We start from the raw sequence: 14552 nt of genomic DNA on the forward strand, positions 1-14552 counted from the left end.
ATAAAAACATTTATATAGTCCCCAGGTGTCTGCTTTCTACTCTTCATAAAACTGACATAGCAGTGACCTTGAAAAAAACGAGGCCCCACTTGTCAGTTTTCGCACTTTAACTATTTAATCGGCTCAACTCTACCTCCCAAAGTTAACATCCAATAGTTGATGTCTTGGCATTTAAAATGACACGTTTTATTGGCAAAGTCTATATCGTAGCAATTTATATCTCGAACGAGTCTCATTAATGTTATTACTTTATTGACTGGCGTCATCTCGTGTTTCAACAAGAAATAACCATCCATTTAATTCTGTGAATCTTTCGTCAATGTAATATCGATTGTGTATATTCTTACCATGTCAAGCACCTGAGCCACAAAGAACTGCATCTCTACTGTGATCGTCGTGGATGTATTATAAACGGGTCGGATGTAACGATAATAGTCACGCGTCTCAAACAGCTCCATGAATAAGCGTTTGTGGTCATCTGTACAAAGCACACCTGGACAAATACAAAATATATTAATACAGTTATGATTGATTGCTTCTGGTTCCATGGATGTTTAGACATAAAGTGTTGACGATGTAAATCCATTCCCCTGTCACTCTCCCAGTGACGTCATATAGTATTGTCTGTACTCTGAAGTTAGGGTGACATTGCCCTTTTATACATATACGTATTTCTACTTTTAAAGACCATATTCTCTCAACAGAATTAGTTCAATGGCCTCACTGAGTGAAGAATAGCGTGCATGAGTCAGGATGGAATACTGTTTTTGAATTTTGTTATTTGTCGTCGAAGCACTTTCTGACGTCACTGTAGTACTGATCACGCTATTCGGTCCAGTGGCAGACCCAGTAAAATGTATTGGGGGGGGGGGTCCAAACTTCGCTTAAGATATACGGAGCATACTAATAAATTGCAGAGAAGCTATGTGTAATCCAGATGATATGAATCGTCATGCGTTTATGGGGGCATGGCCCACCTGCCCCCCCCCCTCTGGATCCGCCACTGATTCTGTCTCTGCTTGTAGTTATTATGTACATGTATAGGGCATATGAAAAACACATGTTTTTATGTTTATATCTGCGTTGTTGAACATCTTACATTTTCAACATAGTTATGTCCAGCTACTTCCAAAATAACGGATAGTGTTTGCATGTCCACTAGATGTGTCCATTATTTTTTTAAAAATATCGTATTATCACTATCGAATTATCTAGGAGAGGTTAATTATTGGCATATGAGTATTGAGTATTTGTTGAACTACAGTCACTATGATATAGCGTTGCATTTCCAGTTATTACAGAGACTTTGTAGTACACGTACAAGTATAAGTGTCACGATCTATGTGTTGTAGTACAAATACAGACAATTTCCAGCAGATTTCGTTTATAGAATAATACCAATAATGTCAGTGCTGCTCTGCATCAACAAACACACAACACGATCCAGGGTCGCGGTTTTATCCCCAGGATCCATGATAAACAATCAAAGGAGCAGCAAGTAACGAACATTAATATTTCTTGATAGATAATGTTGGTAAAGGGATAACTTATCTGTCATGTGTACATATATTCAAATCATAAACTACTGAATGCGACTCATTACGATTTCAGATGTATACAAAAATAACATTTCATATCAATTTATGTATACATAATAAGAGATGGTAATTCCAATGAATCAACCTATTACCACCATCAATGCCTCATACCATGTTTGTAAATTTAAAGCGATTGTCACCATCGAACGTTGGTTCATTCATTGTACAGCGCCGACGTCGTTTGCCAGCATGATAATTTCGTACTCAGTATTTCTGCAAATGCTATACAATACAATGTTATCTTGTGATCAATTTGCTGTCTCACAACTTGGGTTAGTATTCCATTAAATGACGAACTCATTTCTCTTCACATCATGCAACATGACAAATGCGTTGTCTAAACACACTTATTCCGTCGATTTCACAAGTAACTATCGCCCTCATGTAGATACCGAGCCAAAGTTAAAAGGGCAAAATGTATTAACAAATTACTGCCATATACTTCCAAAGGTTAGATTGAACACATATAAATATATAGGTGAAATAAAGTTGCAACTTCTTAACTGTAAATATATTAGCCAAGTCTCAGCCATTATTTTATTTATCACTTGTACCCATCTAACACCTGGGTCACACCTGATAGACCTTTCATAACAGACATGTAATCTACTGTGATTACAATGCATTAGGTGTGAACGCCTGGTGGCCCATACATCACAGACAGGCAATGTATTGCGTGTATAATCAGGTAAGTGTAAACACCTGAGTGATATACCCCGGCCAAGTAATTGACAACGCGGGTACAAAATCAACCACCGCATTGCAGCTAGTGATTCATTGCATTATTTAAAAACAAGCCATGGTGTTATTTACCATAATTTCTCACTGCAAACTTTAAAATAAATGGCCCGAAAGTTTCCGTGTTTTGTGGAAAGGGTGAAGGTATTTCAACCAGTCACACCCCCACAACACACATATGTTCCGTGGTGTTTCCTACACTAATTGAATGAGTATGTACGCATGGTAGACCAGATATTGCAGACTTTGTGGATTGTCCATATAATAGAAATAAAAACACATTTAAACATAGATATGCTGTATTCAAATGGCATTCCTATCAGCCTGAGATGATAGGTACGCTTTACAATTATAATCAATAATCTGCATATTAGTACAGGGAAGTAATTCAATTTGCTTAAGAATGTTTATTTAATTAAGTGCGTGGAAGTGTCACTGTAATTGTATAAACTCGTAATTTCATCAAGTGTATAATGACTGTTAACTAAATTTAACAATCAAAATCATACTACGCCGAGATCTTCACATATTTTTGACATTTTGCTGACTATGTTGACATTGTTGTTAATTTGTAATGGGATTTTATTTGATGCGAATATTGGTTATAGTTTTATCAACGTTCCAATACGATTACATAAACATGGTACACTATCCGTCTGTTACATCAAACATAATCACCAAAGCAATTCACCGAATTCTTAAAGTGGGATAGACATCGTAATTTGCATATACCAAATTGTATGTTTCTATGAAATTGCAGGACAACTTTGGAGGTTAAAATGATTTTCAAACAGTTCACGCCTCAAGGGACACACAATTCTAAGATGACAATCTGAATATCTGACATTGTAATAAAGTTGACCGATTTTCAGACACAGTGATGGTGGACAACATGACCCACATCAAGGAAATAAAAGATAAAGACATTCCCAGATCCACATATCGTAGTTGTTAAATTTAAGATACAATCGGACATCCGATGCCAAAAGGATTATTCTGCGCTGACGTAAAAACATAATCCACACCCACATACACTGGACATATTACTGAGATGGACACATATTCAATTAGAATTGATTACATATATGCTATGAAATTAATTATAGTTATAAAGTAATCTACAAATACTTAAATATAGATTATTCTGCACTATTAAGTATAAATGTCCTATATGTATTGTGATTTCATATATTCATATATCGCAGATATTTTTTTTATTTACACACGTAAACTCGTTATAGTAGTTTCATTGCCAATCGGACCGATCGGACATATCTTAAATTCTTTATTCTTCCAGGGCTGGTCTTTGCCAAATTGATATTAATTAGTATCCTCGCATCTGAACTATAACACGCTTCACAGAGAAAGAAACACCGCCACGGTATGTCGCATTGACGCGTTCACATTTAATGTTTATGTTACCGACTCCATGTAGATGATTTTCAGTCAAACCTCACTAGTGGGTGAGAACATGGTGGCAATGTATTACCATCATCGATATCATTAACATATCAGAGTTGATTTATCATCAATTACAAAGTACGGCATGTATACTGTCTGTGTTGTTCAAATGCAAGTTCATGTTAAATTTTGTGAAGGATGACAGACAGACTAGATTATTTGCACCCAAACACTCAACATAAAGCACTTACGTACGTTATATGGTAATTGTTGACAAAGCACAGACGGAAGTTAATGTGAAATATCAAGTAGCACTGAGTGGATTGGAATGCAATTCGGTAGACATATTTGGTAGATACAAACACTTTTTGGCACAAATTCATACATGTTAATCTGATAATTTGTATACTAACATACTGATTTAGAACGTTTCTGATTTAAAACGTTTATTGTGCATCTTCGCAACTGATGGCATAAATGAATTGACACATGATATATACTCACTGATCGCTGTTTGCATGTATGTGTAATGTTACTGCATATTAATTAGTTAAATTTTACCAGTTTAAGCATATTCACAATGTGATATCATAGATGAAAACCACAATATCACGTGACAGTGGTTATAAACACTACCCCCTCCCCCATTATTTATTATTCAGATAAAGATTATATAAAGTTGAGGCGGATCACACGTCACAGTGTATGAGGTCAAAGGTCACACATGTGAACTCTCAACTATAACATCTCGTAAATATCTTGCATGTTACACACCCGTTGTATAACATATCCTCAACAATGATTTCTGACATCATCGTTGCTAGGGTCTATGCAACAGATCGATATTCATTGAACGTTCTCAACGTATAATGGTTGCGTATCCAACATACAACAGATAATGGCCTTTATGTAAACAGCTTACGATCTCTTGCCCCCGTAAAAAGGTGGTCATCAAATGCAGAACAACATTATTAGTTTTGATTTTTTTGCGAAAATTCTAACGAGTTCTGGAACACATACTGATAAGACCTGTCAAAACATTTCTCGGGCAATTTGTCTTAAAATTTGAGAAATCACTTATTTGAATTTGAGAAAAGTTGCGTTGCGCAATTTGACGACTAGTTCCCACACGTACCTTTTATACGTAAGAGTTTCCTGGGATGATGACATTTGGTTTTTTGAGATAACTATAGAATCTCCCATGAGGGGTAGATGTAATGTAATAGATTCTACAATGTCACCGCCAGAGTGTATACTGAACCAAATTACATGTTGAATTCAGATGCCGCTATAGTAGTTATGTTACTTAATTAATCATTCACAGCCACAATGAGATTCCGACATATTGCACATATTGACGACTCTCGTCTAATGGGTGTCTCTAAAAGATAACCTAACGACGGCACCACACACACATACACTGTAATGTCACGACTCGGTTAGCCTTGCTCAACTGGATCGTAACCAGTCTTGTGTTTGGTTGTTGACAAATGCTGAACAGGCCATGCCTCCAACTGTGTCGTGCGTTCGGACTAACCGTTAGGAATTCCTAAATGGAGTAAATTTGTGTAGTTTTCTTGATTTATTCTGCAGATATGGGTAAAATGTAGGTAAGGCTTTGGCGAAATTCGAAGGAGCAACTAATATTCGTCAACCTAGTATTTTTTTTAGATTTTATTTTTCATTCTTTTCGTCTATTTTGTCGAGGTTAAAAAATGTGAGCTGGCTGGAGCCTTCATCCCTTGTCTATTTCTTACACTAGATACCAGCCGATACCCCCCCCCCCCGCTCATAGGGAGTGTGTACAGTTGATCATAGTTCCTGGGCTCCCTGTGGTCATATGAGTGTTAGGGATAGTGGTGTGTAAAAATATTGTCATATGAGGGTTAGGGAGAGTGGTGTGTAAAAATATTGTCATATATGAGTGTTAGGGAGAGTGGTGTGTAAAAATATTGTCATATATGAGTGTTAGGGAGAGTGGTGTGTAAAAATATTGTCATATATGAGTGTTAGGGAGAGTGGTGTGTAAAAATATTGTCAGATGAGTGTTAGGGAGAGTGGTGTGTAAAAATATCGTCATATATGAGTGTTAGGGAAAGTAGTGTGTAAAAATATTGTCATATATGAGTGTTAGGGAGAGTGGTGTGTAAAAATATTGTCAGATGAGTGTTAGGGAGAGTGGTGCGTAAAAATATTGTCATATATGAGTGTTAGGGAGAGTGGTGTGTAAAAATATTGTCATATAAGAGCGTTGAGGAGAGTGGTGTGTAAAAATATTGTCATATATGAGTGTTAGGGAGAGTGGTGTGTAAAAATATTGTCATATATGAGTGTTAGGGAGAGTGGTGTGTAAAAATATTGTCATATAAGAGCGTTGAGGAGAGTGGTGTGTAAAAATATTGTCATATAAGAGCGTTGAGGAGAGTGGTGTGTAAAAATATTGTCATATATGAGTGTTAGGGAGAGTGATGTGTAAAAAATATTGTCATATAGGGAGAGTGTTAGGGAGAGTGATGTGTAAAAATATTGTCATATATGAGTTTTAGGGAAAGTGGTGTGTAAAAATATTGTCATATATGAGTGTTAGGGAGAGTGGTGTGTAAAAATATTGTCATATATGAATGTTAGGGAGAGTGGTGTGTAAAAATATTGTCATATATGAGTGTTAGGGAGAGTGGTGTGTAAAAATATTGTCATATATGAGTGTTAGGGAGAGTGGTGTGTAAAAATATTGTCATATATGAGTGTTAGGGAGAGTGGTGTGTAAAAATATTGTCATATATGAGTGTTAGGGATAGTGGTGCGTAAAAATATTGTCATACATGAGCGTTGGGGAGAGTGGTGTGTAAAAATATTGTCATATAAGAGCGTTGAGGAGAGTGGTGTGTAAAAATATTGTCATATGAGAGTGTTAGGGAGAGTGGTGTGTAAAAATATTGTCATATGAGTGTTAGGGAGAGTGGTGTGTAAAAAATATTGTCATATATGAGTGTTAGGGAGAGTGGTGTGTAAAAATATTGTCATATATGAGTGTTAGGGAGAGTGGTGTGTAAGAATATTGTCATATATGAGTGTTAGGGAGAGTGGTGTGTAAAAATATTGTCATATATGAGTGTTAGGGATAGTGGTGTGTAAAAATATTGTCATATATGAGTGTTAGGGAGAGTGGTGTGTAAAAATATTGTCATATATGAGCGTTAGGGAAAGTGGTGTGTAAAAATATTGTCATATATGAGTGTTAGGGATAGTGGTGTGTAAAAATATTGTTATATATGAGTGTTAGGGAGAGTGGTGTGTAAAAAATATTGTTATATAAGAGTGTTAGGGATAGTGGTGTGTAAAAATATTGTAATATATGAGTGTTAGGGAGAGTGGTGTGTAAAAAATATTGTTATATAAGAGTGTTAGGGATAGTGGTGTGTACAAATATTGTTATATATGAGTGTTAGGGAGAGTGGTGTGTAAAAATATCGTCATATATGAGTGTTAGGGAGAGTGGTGTGTAAAAAATATTGTCATATGAGTGTTAGGGAGAGTGGTGTGTAAAAATATTGTCATATGAGTGTTAGGGAAAGTGGAGTGTAAAAATATTGTCATATGAGTGTTAGGGAGAGTGGTGTGTAAAAATATTGTCATATGAGTGTTAGGGAGAGTGGTGTGTAAAAATATCGTCATATATGAGTGTTAGGGAGAGTGGTGTGTAAAAATATTGTCATATGAGTGTTAGGGAAAGTGGTGTGTAAAAATATTGTCATATGAGTGTTAGGGAGAGTGGTGTGTAAAAATATTGTCATATGAGTGTTAGGGAGAGTGGTGTGTAAAAATATCGTCATATATGAGTGTTAGGGATAGTGGTGTGTATAAAAATATTGTCATATATGAGTGTTAGGGAGAGTGGTGTGTAAAAATATTGTCATATATGTGTGTTAGGGAGAGTGGTGTGTAAAAATATTGTCATATCAGTGTTAGGGAAAGTGGTGTGTAAAAATATTGTCATATATGAGTGTTGGGGATAGTGGTGTGTAAAAATATTGTCATATGAGTGTTAGGGAGAGTGGTGTGTAAAAATATTGTCATATATGAGCGTTAGGGAAAGTGGTGTGTAAAAATATTGTCATATATGAGTGTTAGGGAGAGTGATGTGTAAAGATATTGTCATATATGAGCGTTGAGGAGAGTGGTGTGTAAAAATATTGTCATATAAGAGTGTTAGGGATAGTGGTGTGTAAAAATATTGTTATATATGAGTGTTAGGGAGAGTGGTGTGTAAAAAATATTGTCATATGAGTGTTAGGGAGAGTGGTGTGTAAAAATATTGTCATATGAGTGTTAGGGAGAGTGGTGTGTAAAAATATTGTCATATGAGTGTTAGGGAGAGTGGTGTGTAAAAATATTGTTATATATGAGTGTTAGGGAGAGTGGTGTGTAAAAAATATTGTCATATGAGTGTTAGGGAGAGTGGTGTGTAAAAATATTGTCATATGAGTGTTAGGGAGAGTGGTGTGTAAAAATATTGTCATATGAGTGTTAGGGAGAGTGGTGTGTAAAAATATTGTCATATATGAGTGTTAGGGAGAGTGGTGTGTAAAAATATTGTCATATATGAGTGTTAGGGAGAGTGGTGTGTAAAAATATTGTCATATATGAGTGTTAGGGAAAGTAGTGTGTAAAAATATTGTCATATATGAGTGTTAGGGAGAGTGGTGTGTAAAAATATTGTCAGATGAGTGTTAGGGAGAGTGGTGCGTAAAAATATTGTCATATATGAGTGTTAGGGAGAGTGGTGTGTAAAAATATTGTCATATAAGAGCGTTGAGGAGAGTGGTGTGTAAAAATATTGTCATATATGAGTGTTAGGGAGAGTGGTGTGTAAAAATATTGTCATATATGAGTGTTAGGGAGAGTGGTGTGTAAAAATATTGTCATATAAGAGCGTTGAGGAGAGTGGTGTGTAAAAATATTGTCATATAAGAGCGTTGAGGAGAGTGGTGTGTAAAAATATTGTCATATATGAGTGTTAGGGAGAGTGATGTGTAAAAAATATTGTCATATAGGGAGAGTGTTAGGGAGAGTGATGTGTAAATATATTGTCATATATGAGTTTTAGGGAAAGTGGTGTGTAAAAATATTGTCATATATGAGTGTTAGGGAGAGTGGTGTGTAAAAATATTGTCATATATGAATGTTAGGGAGAGTGGTGTGTAAAAATATTGTCATATATGAGTGTTAGGGAGAGTGGTGTGTAAAAATATTGTCATATATGAGTGTTAGGGAGAGTGGTGTGTAAAAATATTGTCATATATGAGTGTTAGGGAGAGTGGTGTGTAAAAATATTGTCATATATGAGTGTTAGGGATAGTGGTGCGTAAAAATATTGTCATACATGAGCGTTGGGGAGAGTGGTGTGTAAAAATATTGTCATATAAGAGCGTTGAGGAGAGTGGTGTGTAAAAATATTGTCATATGAGTGTTAGGGAGAGTGGTGTGTAAAAATATTGTCATATATGAGTGTTGGGGAGAGTGGTGTGCAAAAATATCGTCATATATGAGTGTTAGGGAGAGTGGTGTGTACAAATATTGTCATATGAGTGTTAGGGAGAGTGGTGTGTAAACATATTGTCATATATGAGTGTTAGGGAGAGTGGTGTGTAAAAATATTGTCATATGAGTGTTAGGGAGAGTGATGTGTAAAAATATTGTCATATGAGTGTTAGGGAGAGTGGTGTGTAAAAATATTGTCATATGAGTGTTAGGGAGAGTGGTGTGTAAGAATATTGTCATATATGAGTGTTAGGGAGAGTGGTGTTTAAAAATATTGTCATATATGAGTGTTGGGGAGAGTGGTGTGTAAAAAATATTGTCATATATGAGTGTTAGGGAGAGTGGTGTGTAAAAATATTGTCATATATGAGTGTTAGGGAGAGTGGTGTGTAAAAAATATTGTCATATAAGTGTTAGGGAGAGTGGTGTGTAAAAATATTGTCATATATGAGTGTTAGGGATAGTGGTGTGTAAAAATATTGTCATATATGAGTGTTAGGGAGAGTGGTGTGTAAAAATATTGTCATATATGAGCGTTAGGGAAAGTGGTGTGTAAAAATATTGTCATATATGAGTGTTAGGGATAGTGGTGTGTAAAAATATTGTTATATATGAGTGTTAGGGAGAGTGGTGTGTAAAAAATATTGTTATATAAGAGTGTTAGGGATAGTGGTGTGTAAAAATATTGTAATATATGAGTGTTAGGGAGAGTGGTGTGTAAAAAATATTGTTATATAAGAGTGTTAGGGATAGTGGTGTGTACAAATATTGTTATATATGAGTGTTAGGGAGAGTGGTGTGTAAAAATATCGTCATATATGAGTGTTAGGGAGAGTGGTGTGTAAAAAATATTGTCATATGAGTGTTAGGGAGAGTGGTGTGTAAAAATATTGTCATATGAGTGTTAGGGAAAGTGGAGTGTAAAAATATTGTCATATGAGTGTTAGGGAGAGTGGTGTGTAAAAATATTGTCATATGAGTGTTAGGGAGAGTGGTGTGTAAAAATATCGTCATATATGAGTGTTAGGGAGAGTGGTGTGTAAAAATATTGTCATATGAGTGTTAGGGAAAGTGGTGTGTAAAAATATTGTCATATGAGTGTTAGGGAGAGTGGTGTGTAAAAATATTGTCATATGAGTGTTAGGGAGAGTGGTGTGTAAAAATATCGTCATATATGAGTGTTAGGGATAGTGGTGTGTATAAAAATATTGTCATATATGAGTGTTAGGGAGAGTGGTGTGTAAAAATATTGTCATATATGTGTGTTAGGGAGAGTGGTGTGTAAAAATATTGTCATATCAGTGTTAGGGAAAGTGGTGTGTAAAAATATTGTCATATATGAGCGTTGAGGAGAGTGGTGTGTAAAAATATTGTCATATAAGAGTGTTAGGGATAGTGGTGTGTAAAAATATTGTTATATATGAGTGTTAGGGAGAGTGGTGTGTAAAAAATATTGTCATATGAGTGTTAGGGAGAGTGGTGTGTAAAAATATTGTCATATGAGTGTTAGGGAGAGTGGTGTGTAAAAATATTGTCATATGAGTGTTAGGGAGAGTGGTGTGTAAAAATATTGTCATATGAGCGTTAGGGAAAGTGGTGTGTAAAAATATTGTCATATGAGTGTTAGGGAGAGTGGTGTGTAAAAATATTGTCATATGAGTGTTAGGGAGAGTGGTGTGTAAAAATATCGTCATATATGAGTGTTAGGGAGAGTGGTGTGTAAAAATATTGTCATATATGAGTGTCAGGGATAGTGGTGTGTATAAAAATATTGTCATATATGAGTGTTAGGGAGAGTGGTGTGTAAAAATATTGTCATATATGTGTGTTAGGGAGAGTGGTGTGTAAAAATATTGTCATATCAGTGTTAGGGAAAGTGGTGTGTAAAAATATTGTCATATATGAGTGTTGGGGATAGTGGTGTGTAAAAATATTGTCATATATGAGTGTTAGGGAGAGTGGTGTGTAAAAATATTGTCATATGAGTGTCAGGGAGAGTGGTGTGTAAAAATATTGTCATATATGAGTGTTAGGGAGAGTGGTGTGTAAAAATATTGTCATATATGAGTGTTAGGGAGAGTGATGTGTAAAAATATTGTCATATGAGTGTCAGGGAGAGTGGTGTGTAAAAATATTGTCATATATGAGTGTTAGGGAGAGTGGTGTGTAAAAATATTGTCATATGAGTGTTAGGGAAAGTGGTGTGTAAAAATATCGTCATATGAGTGTTAGGGAGAGTGGTGTGTAAAAATATCGTCATATATGAGTGTTAGGGAGAGTGGTGTGTAAAAATATTGTCATATATGAGTGTCAGGGATAGTGGTGTGTAAAAATATTTTCATATAAGTGTTAGGGAGAGTGGTGTGTAAAAATATTGTCATATATGAGTGTTGGGGATAGTGGTGTGTAAAAATATTGTCATATGAGTGTTAGGGAGAGTGATGTGTACAAATATTGTCATATGAGTGTTAGGGAAGTGGTGTGTAAAAATATTGTCATATATGAGTGTTAGGGAGAGTGGTGTGTAAAAATATTGTCATATAAGAGCGTTAGGGAGAGTGGTGTGTACAAATATTGTCATATATGAGTGTTAGGGAGAGTGGTGTGTAAAAAATATTGTCATATATGAGTGTTAGGGAGAGTGGTGTGTAAACAATATTGTCATATGAGTGTTAGGGAGAGTGGTGCGTAAAAATATTGTCATATATGAGCGTTCAGGAGAGTGGTGTGTAAAAATATTGTCATATGAGTGTTAGGGAGAGTGGTGTGTAAAAATATTGTCATATATGAGCGTTGGGGATAGTGGTGTGTAAAAATATTGTCATATGAGTGTTAGGGAGAGTGATGTGTAAAAATATTGTCATATGAGTGTTAGGGAGAGTGGTGTGTAAAAATATCGTCATATATGAGTGTTAGGGAGAGTGGTGTGTAAAAATATTGTCATATGAGTGTTAGGGAAAGTGGTGTGTAAAAATATTGTCATATGAGTGTTAGGGAGAGTGGTGTGTAAAAATATTGTCATATGAGTGTTAGGGAGAGTGGTGTGTAAAAATATCGTCATATATGAGTGTTAGGGATAGTGGTGTGTATAAAAATATTGTCATATATGAGTGTTAGGGAGAGTGGTGTGTAAAAATATTGTCATATATGTGTGTTAGGGAGAGTGGTGTGTAAAAATATTGTCATATGAGTGTTAGGGAAAGTGGTGTGTAAAAATATTGTCATATATGAGTGTTGGGGATAGTGGTGTGTAAAAATTTTGTCATATGAGTGTTAGGGAGAGTGGTGTGTAAAAATATTGTCATATATGAGCGTTAGGGAAAGTGGTGTGTAAAAATATTGTCATATATGAGTGTTAGGGAGAGTGATGTGTAAAAATATTGTCATATATGAGCGTTGAGGAGAGTGGTGTGTAAAAATATTGTCATATAAGAGTGTTAGGGATAGTGGTGTGTAAAAATATTGTTATATATGAGTGTTAGGGAGAGTGGTGTGTAAAAAATATTGTCATATGAGTGTTAGGGAGAGTGGTGTGTAAAAATATTGTCATATGAGTGTTAGGGAGAGTGGTGTGTAAAAATATTGTCATATGAGTGTTAGGGAGAGTGGTGTGTAAAAATATTGTCATATGAGCGTTAGGGAAAGTGGTGTGTAAAAATATTGTCATATGAGTGTTAGGGAGAGTGGTGTGTAAAAATATTGTCATATGAGTGTTAGGGAGAGTGGTGTGTAAAAATATTGTCATATGAGTGTTAGGGAGAGTGGTGTGTAAAAATATTGTCATATCAGTGTTAGGGAAAGTGGTGTGTAAAAATATTGTCATATATGAGTGTTGGGGATAGTGGTGTGTAAAAATATTGTCATATGAGTGTCAGGGAGAGTGGTGTGTAAAAATATTGTCATATATGAGTGTTAGGGAGAGTGGTGTGTAAAAATATTGTCATATGAGTGTTAGGGAAAGTGGTGTGTAAAAATATCGTCATATGAGTGTTAGGGAGAGTGGTGTGTAAAAATATCGTCATATATGAGTGTTAGGGAGAGTGGTGTGTAAAAATATTGTCATATATGAGTGTCAGGGATAGTGGTGTGTATAAAAATATTGTCATATATGAGTGTTAGGGAGAGTGGTGTGTAAAAATATTGTCATATATGAGTGTTAGGGAGAGTGGTGTGTAAAAATATTGTCATATATGAGTGTTAGGGAGAGTGGTGTGTAAAAATATTGTCATATATGAGTGTTGGGGATAGTGGTGTGTAAAAATATTGTCATATATGAGTGTTAGGGAGAGTGATGTGTACAAATATTGTCATATGAGTGTTAGGGAAGTGGTGTGTAAAAATATTGTCATATATGAGTGTTAGGGAGAGTGGTGTGTAAAAATATTGTCATATATGAGTGTTAGGGAGAGTGGTGTGTAAGAATATTGTCATATATGAGTGTTGGGGATAGTGGTGTGTAAAAATATTGTCATATATGAGTGTTAGGGAGAGTGGTGTGTAAAAATATTGTCATATATGAGTGTTAGGGAGAGTGATGTGTAAAAATATTGTCATATGAGTGTTAGGGAAGTGGTGTGTAAAAATATTGTCATATATGAGTGTTAGGGAGAGTGGTGTGTAAAAATATTGTCATATGAGTGTTAGGGAGAGTGATGTGTAAAAATATTGTCATATATGAGTGTTGGGGATAGTGGTGTGTAAAAATATTGTCATATATGAGTGTTACGGAGAGTGGTGTTTAAAAATATTGTCATATGAGTGTTAGGGAAAGTGGTGTGTAAAAAAATTGTCATATATGAGTGTTAGGGAGAGTGGTGTGTAAAAATATTGTCATATATGAGTGTTGGGGATAGTGGTGTGTACAAATATTGTCATATATGAGTGTTGGGGATAGTGGTGTGTACAAATATTGTCATATATGAGTGTTAGGGAGAGTGGTGTGTAAAAATATTGTCATATATGAGTGTTAGGGAGAGTGGTGTGTAAAAATATTGTCATATATGAGTGTTGGGGATAGTGGTGTGTACAAATATTGTCATATGAGTGTTAGGGAAGTGGTGTGTAAAAATATTGTCATATATGAGTGTTAGGGAGAGTGGTGTGTAAAAATATTGTCATATGAGTGTTAGGGAGAGTGATGTGTACAAATATTGTCATATGAGTGTTAGGGAAGTGGTGTGTAAAAATATTGTCATATATGAGTGTTAGGGAGAGTGGTGTGTAAAAATATTGTCATATAAGAGCGTTAGGGAGAGTGGTGTGTACAAATATTGT

The 14552-nt window shown here is 35.3% G+C and overlaps 1 protein-coding gene across 1 annotated transcript in view; it reads right to left on the reverse strand.

Moving 5' to 3' along the window:
• Positions 1 to 14552, reverse strand: part of LOC100368592 (neuronal acetylcholine receptor subunit alpha-9-like) — a 71572-nt gene that overhangs the window by 9150 nt on the left and 47870 nt on the right. Inside the window, exon 2 of the mRNA XM_085504778.1 lies at positions 348 to 493. Within this exon, the coding sequence (XP_085360904.1) occupies positions 348 to 493 (146 nt within the window). The remainder of the gene's footprint in view (positions 1 to 347; positions 494 to 14552) is intronic.

Source organism: Saccoglossus kowalevskii, chromosome 10 (genome assembly GCF_978046115.1).
Source record: "Saccoglossus kowalevskii chromosome 10, keSacKowa6.1, whole genome shotgun sequence".
NCBI lineage: Eukaryota > Metazoa > Hemichordata > Enteropneusta > Harrimaniidae > Saccoglossus > Saccoglossus kowalevskii.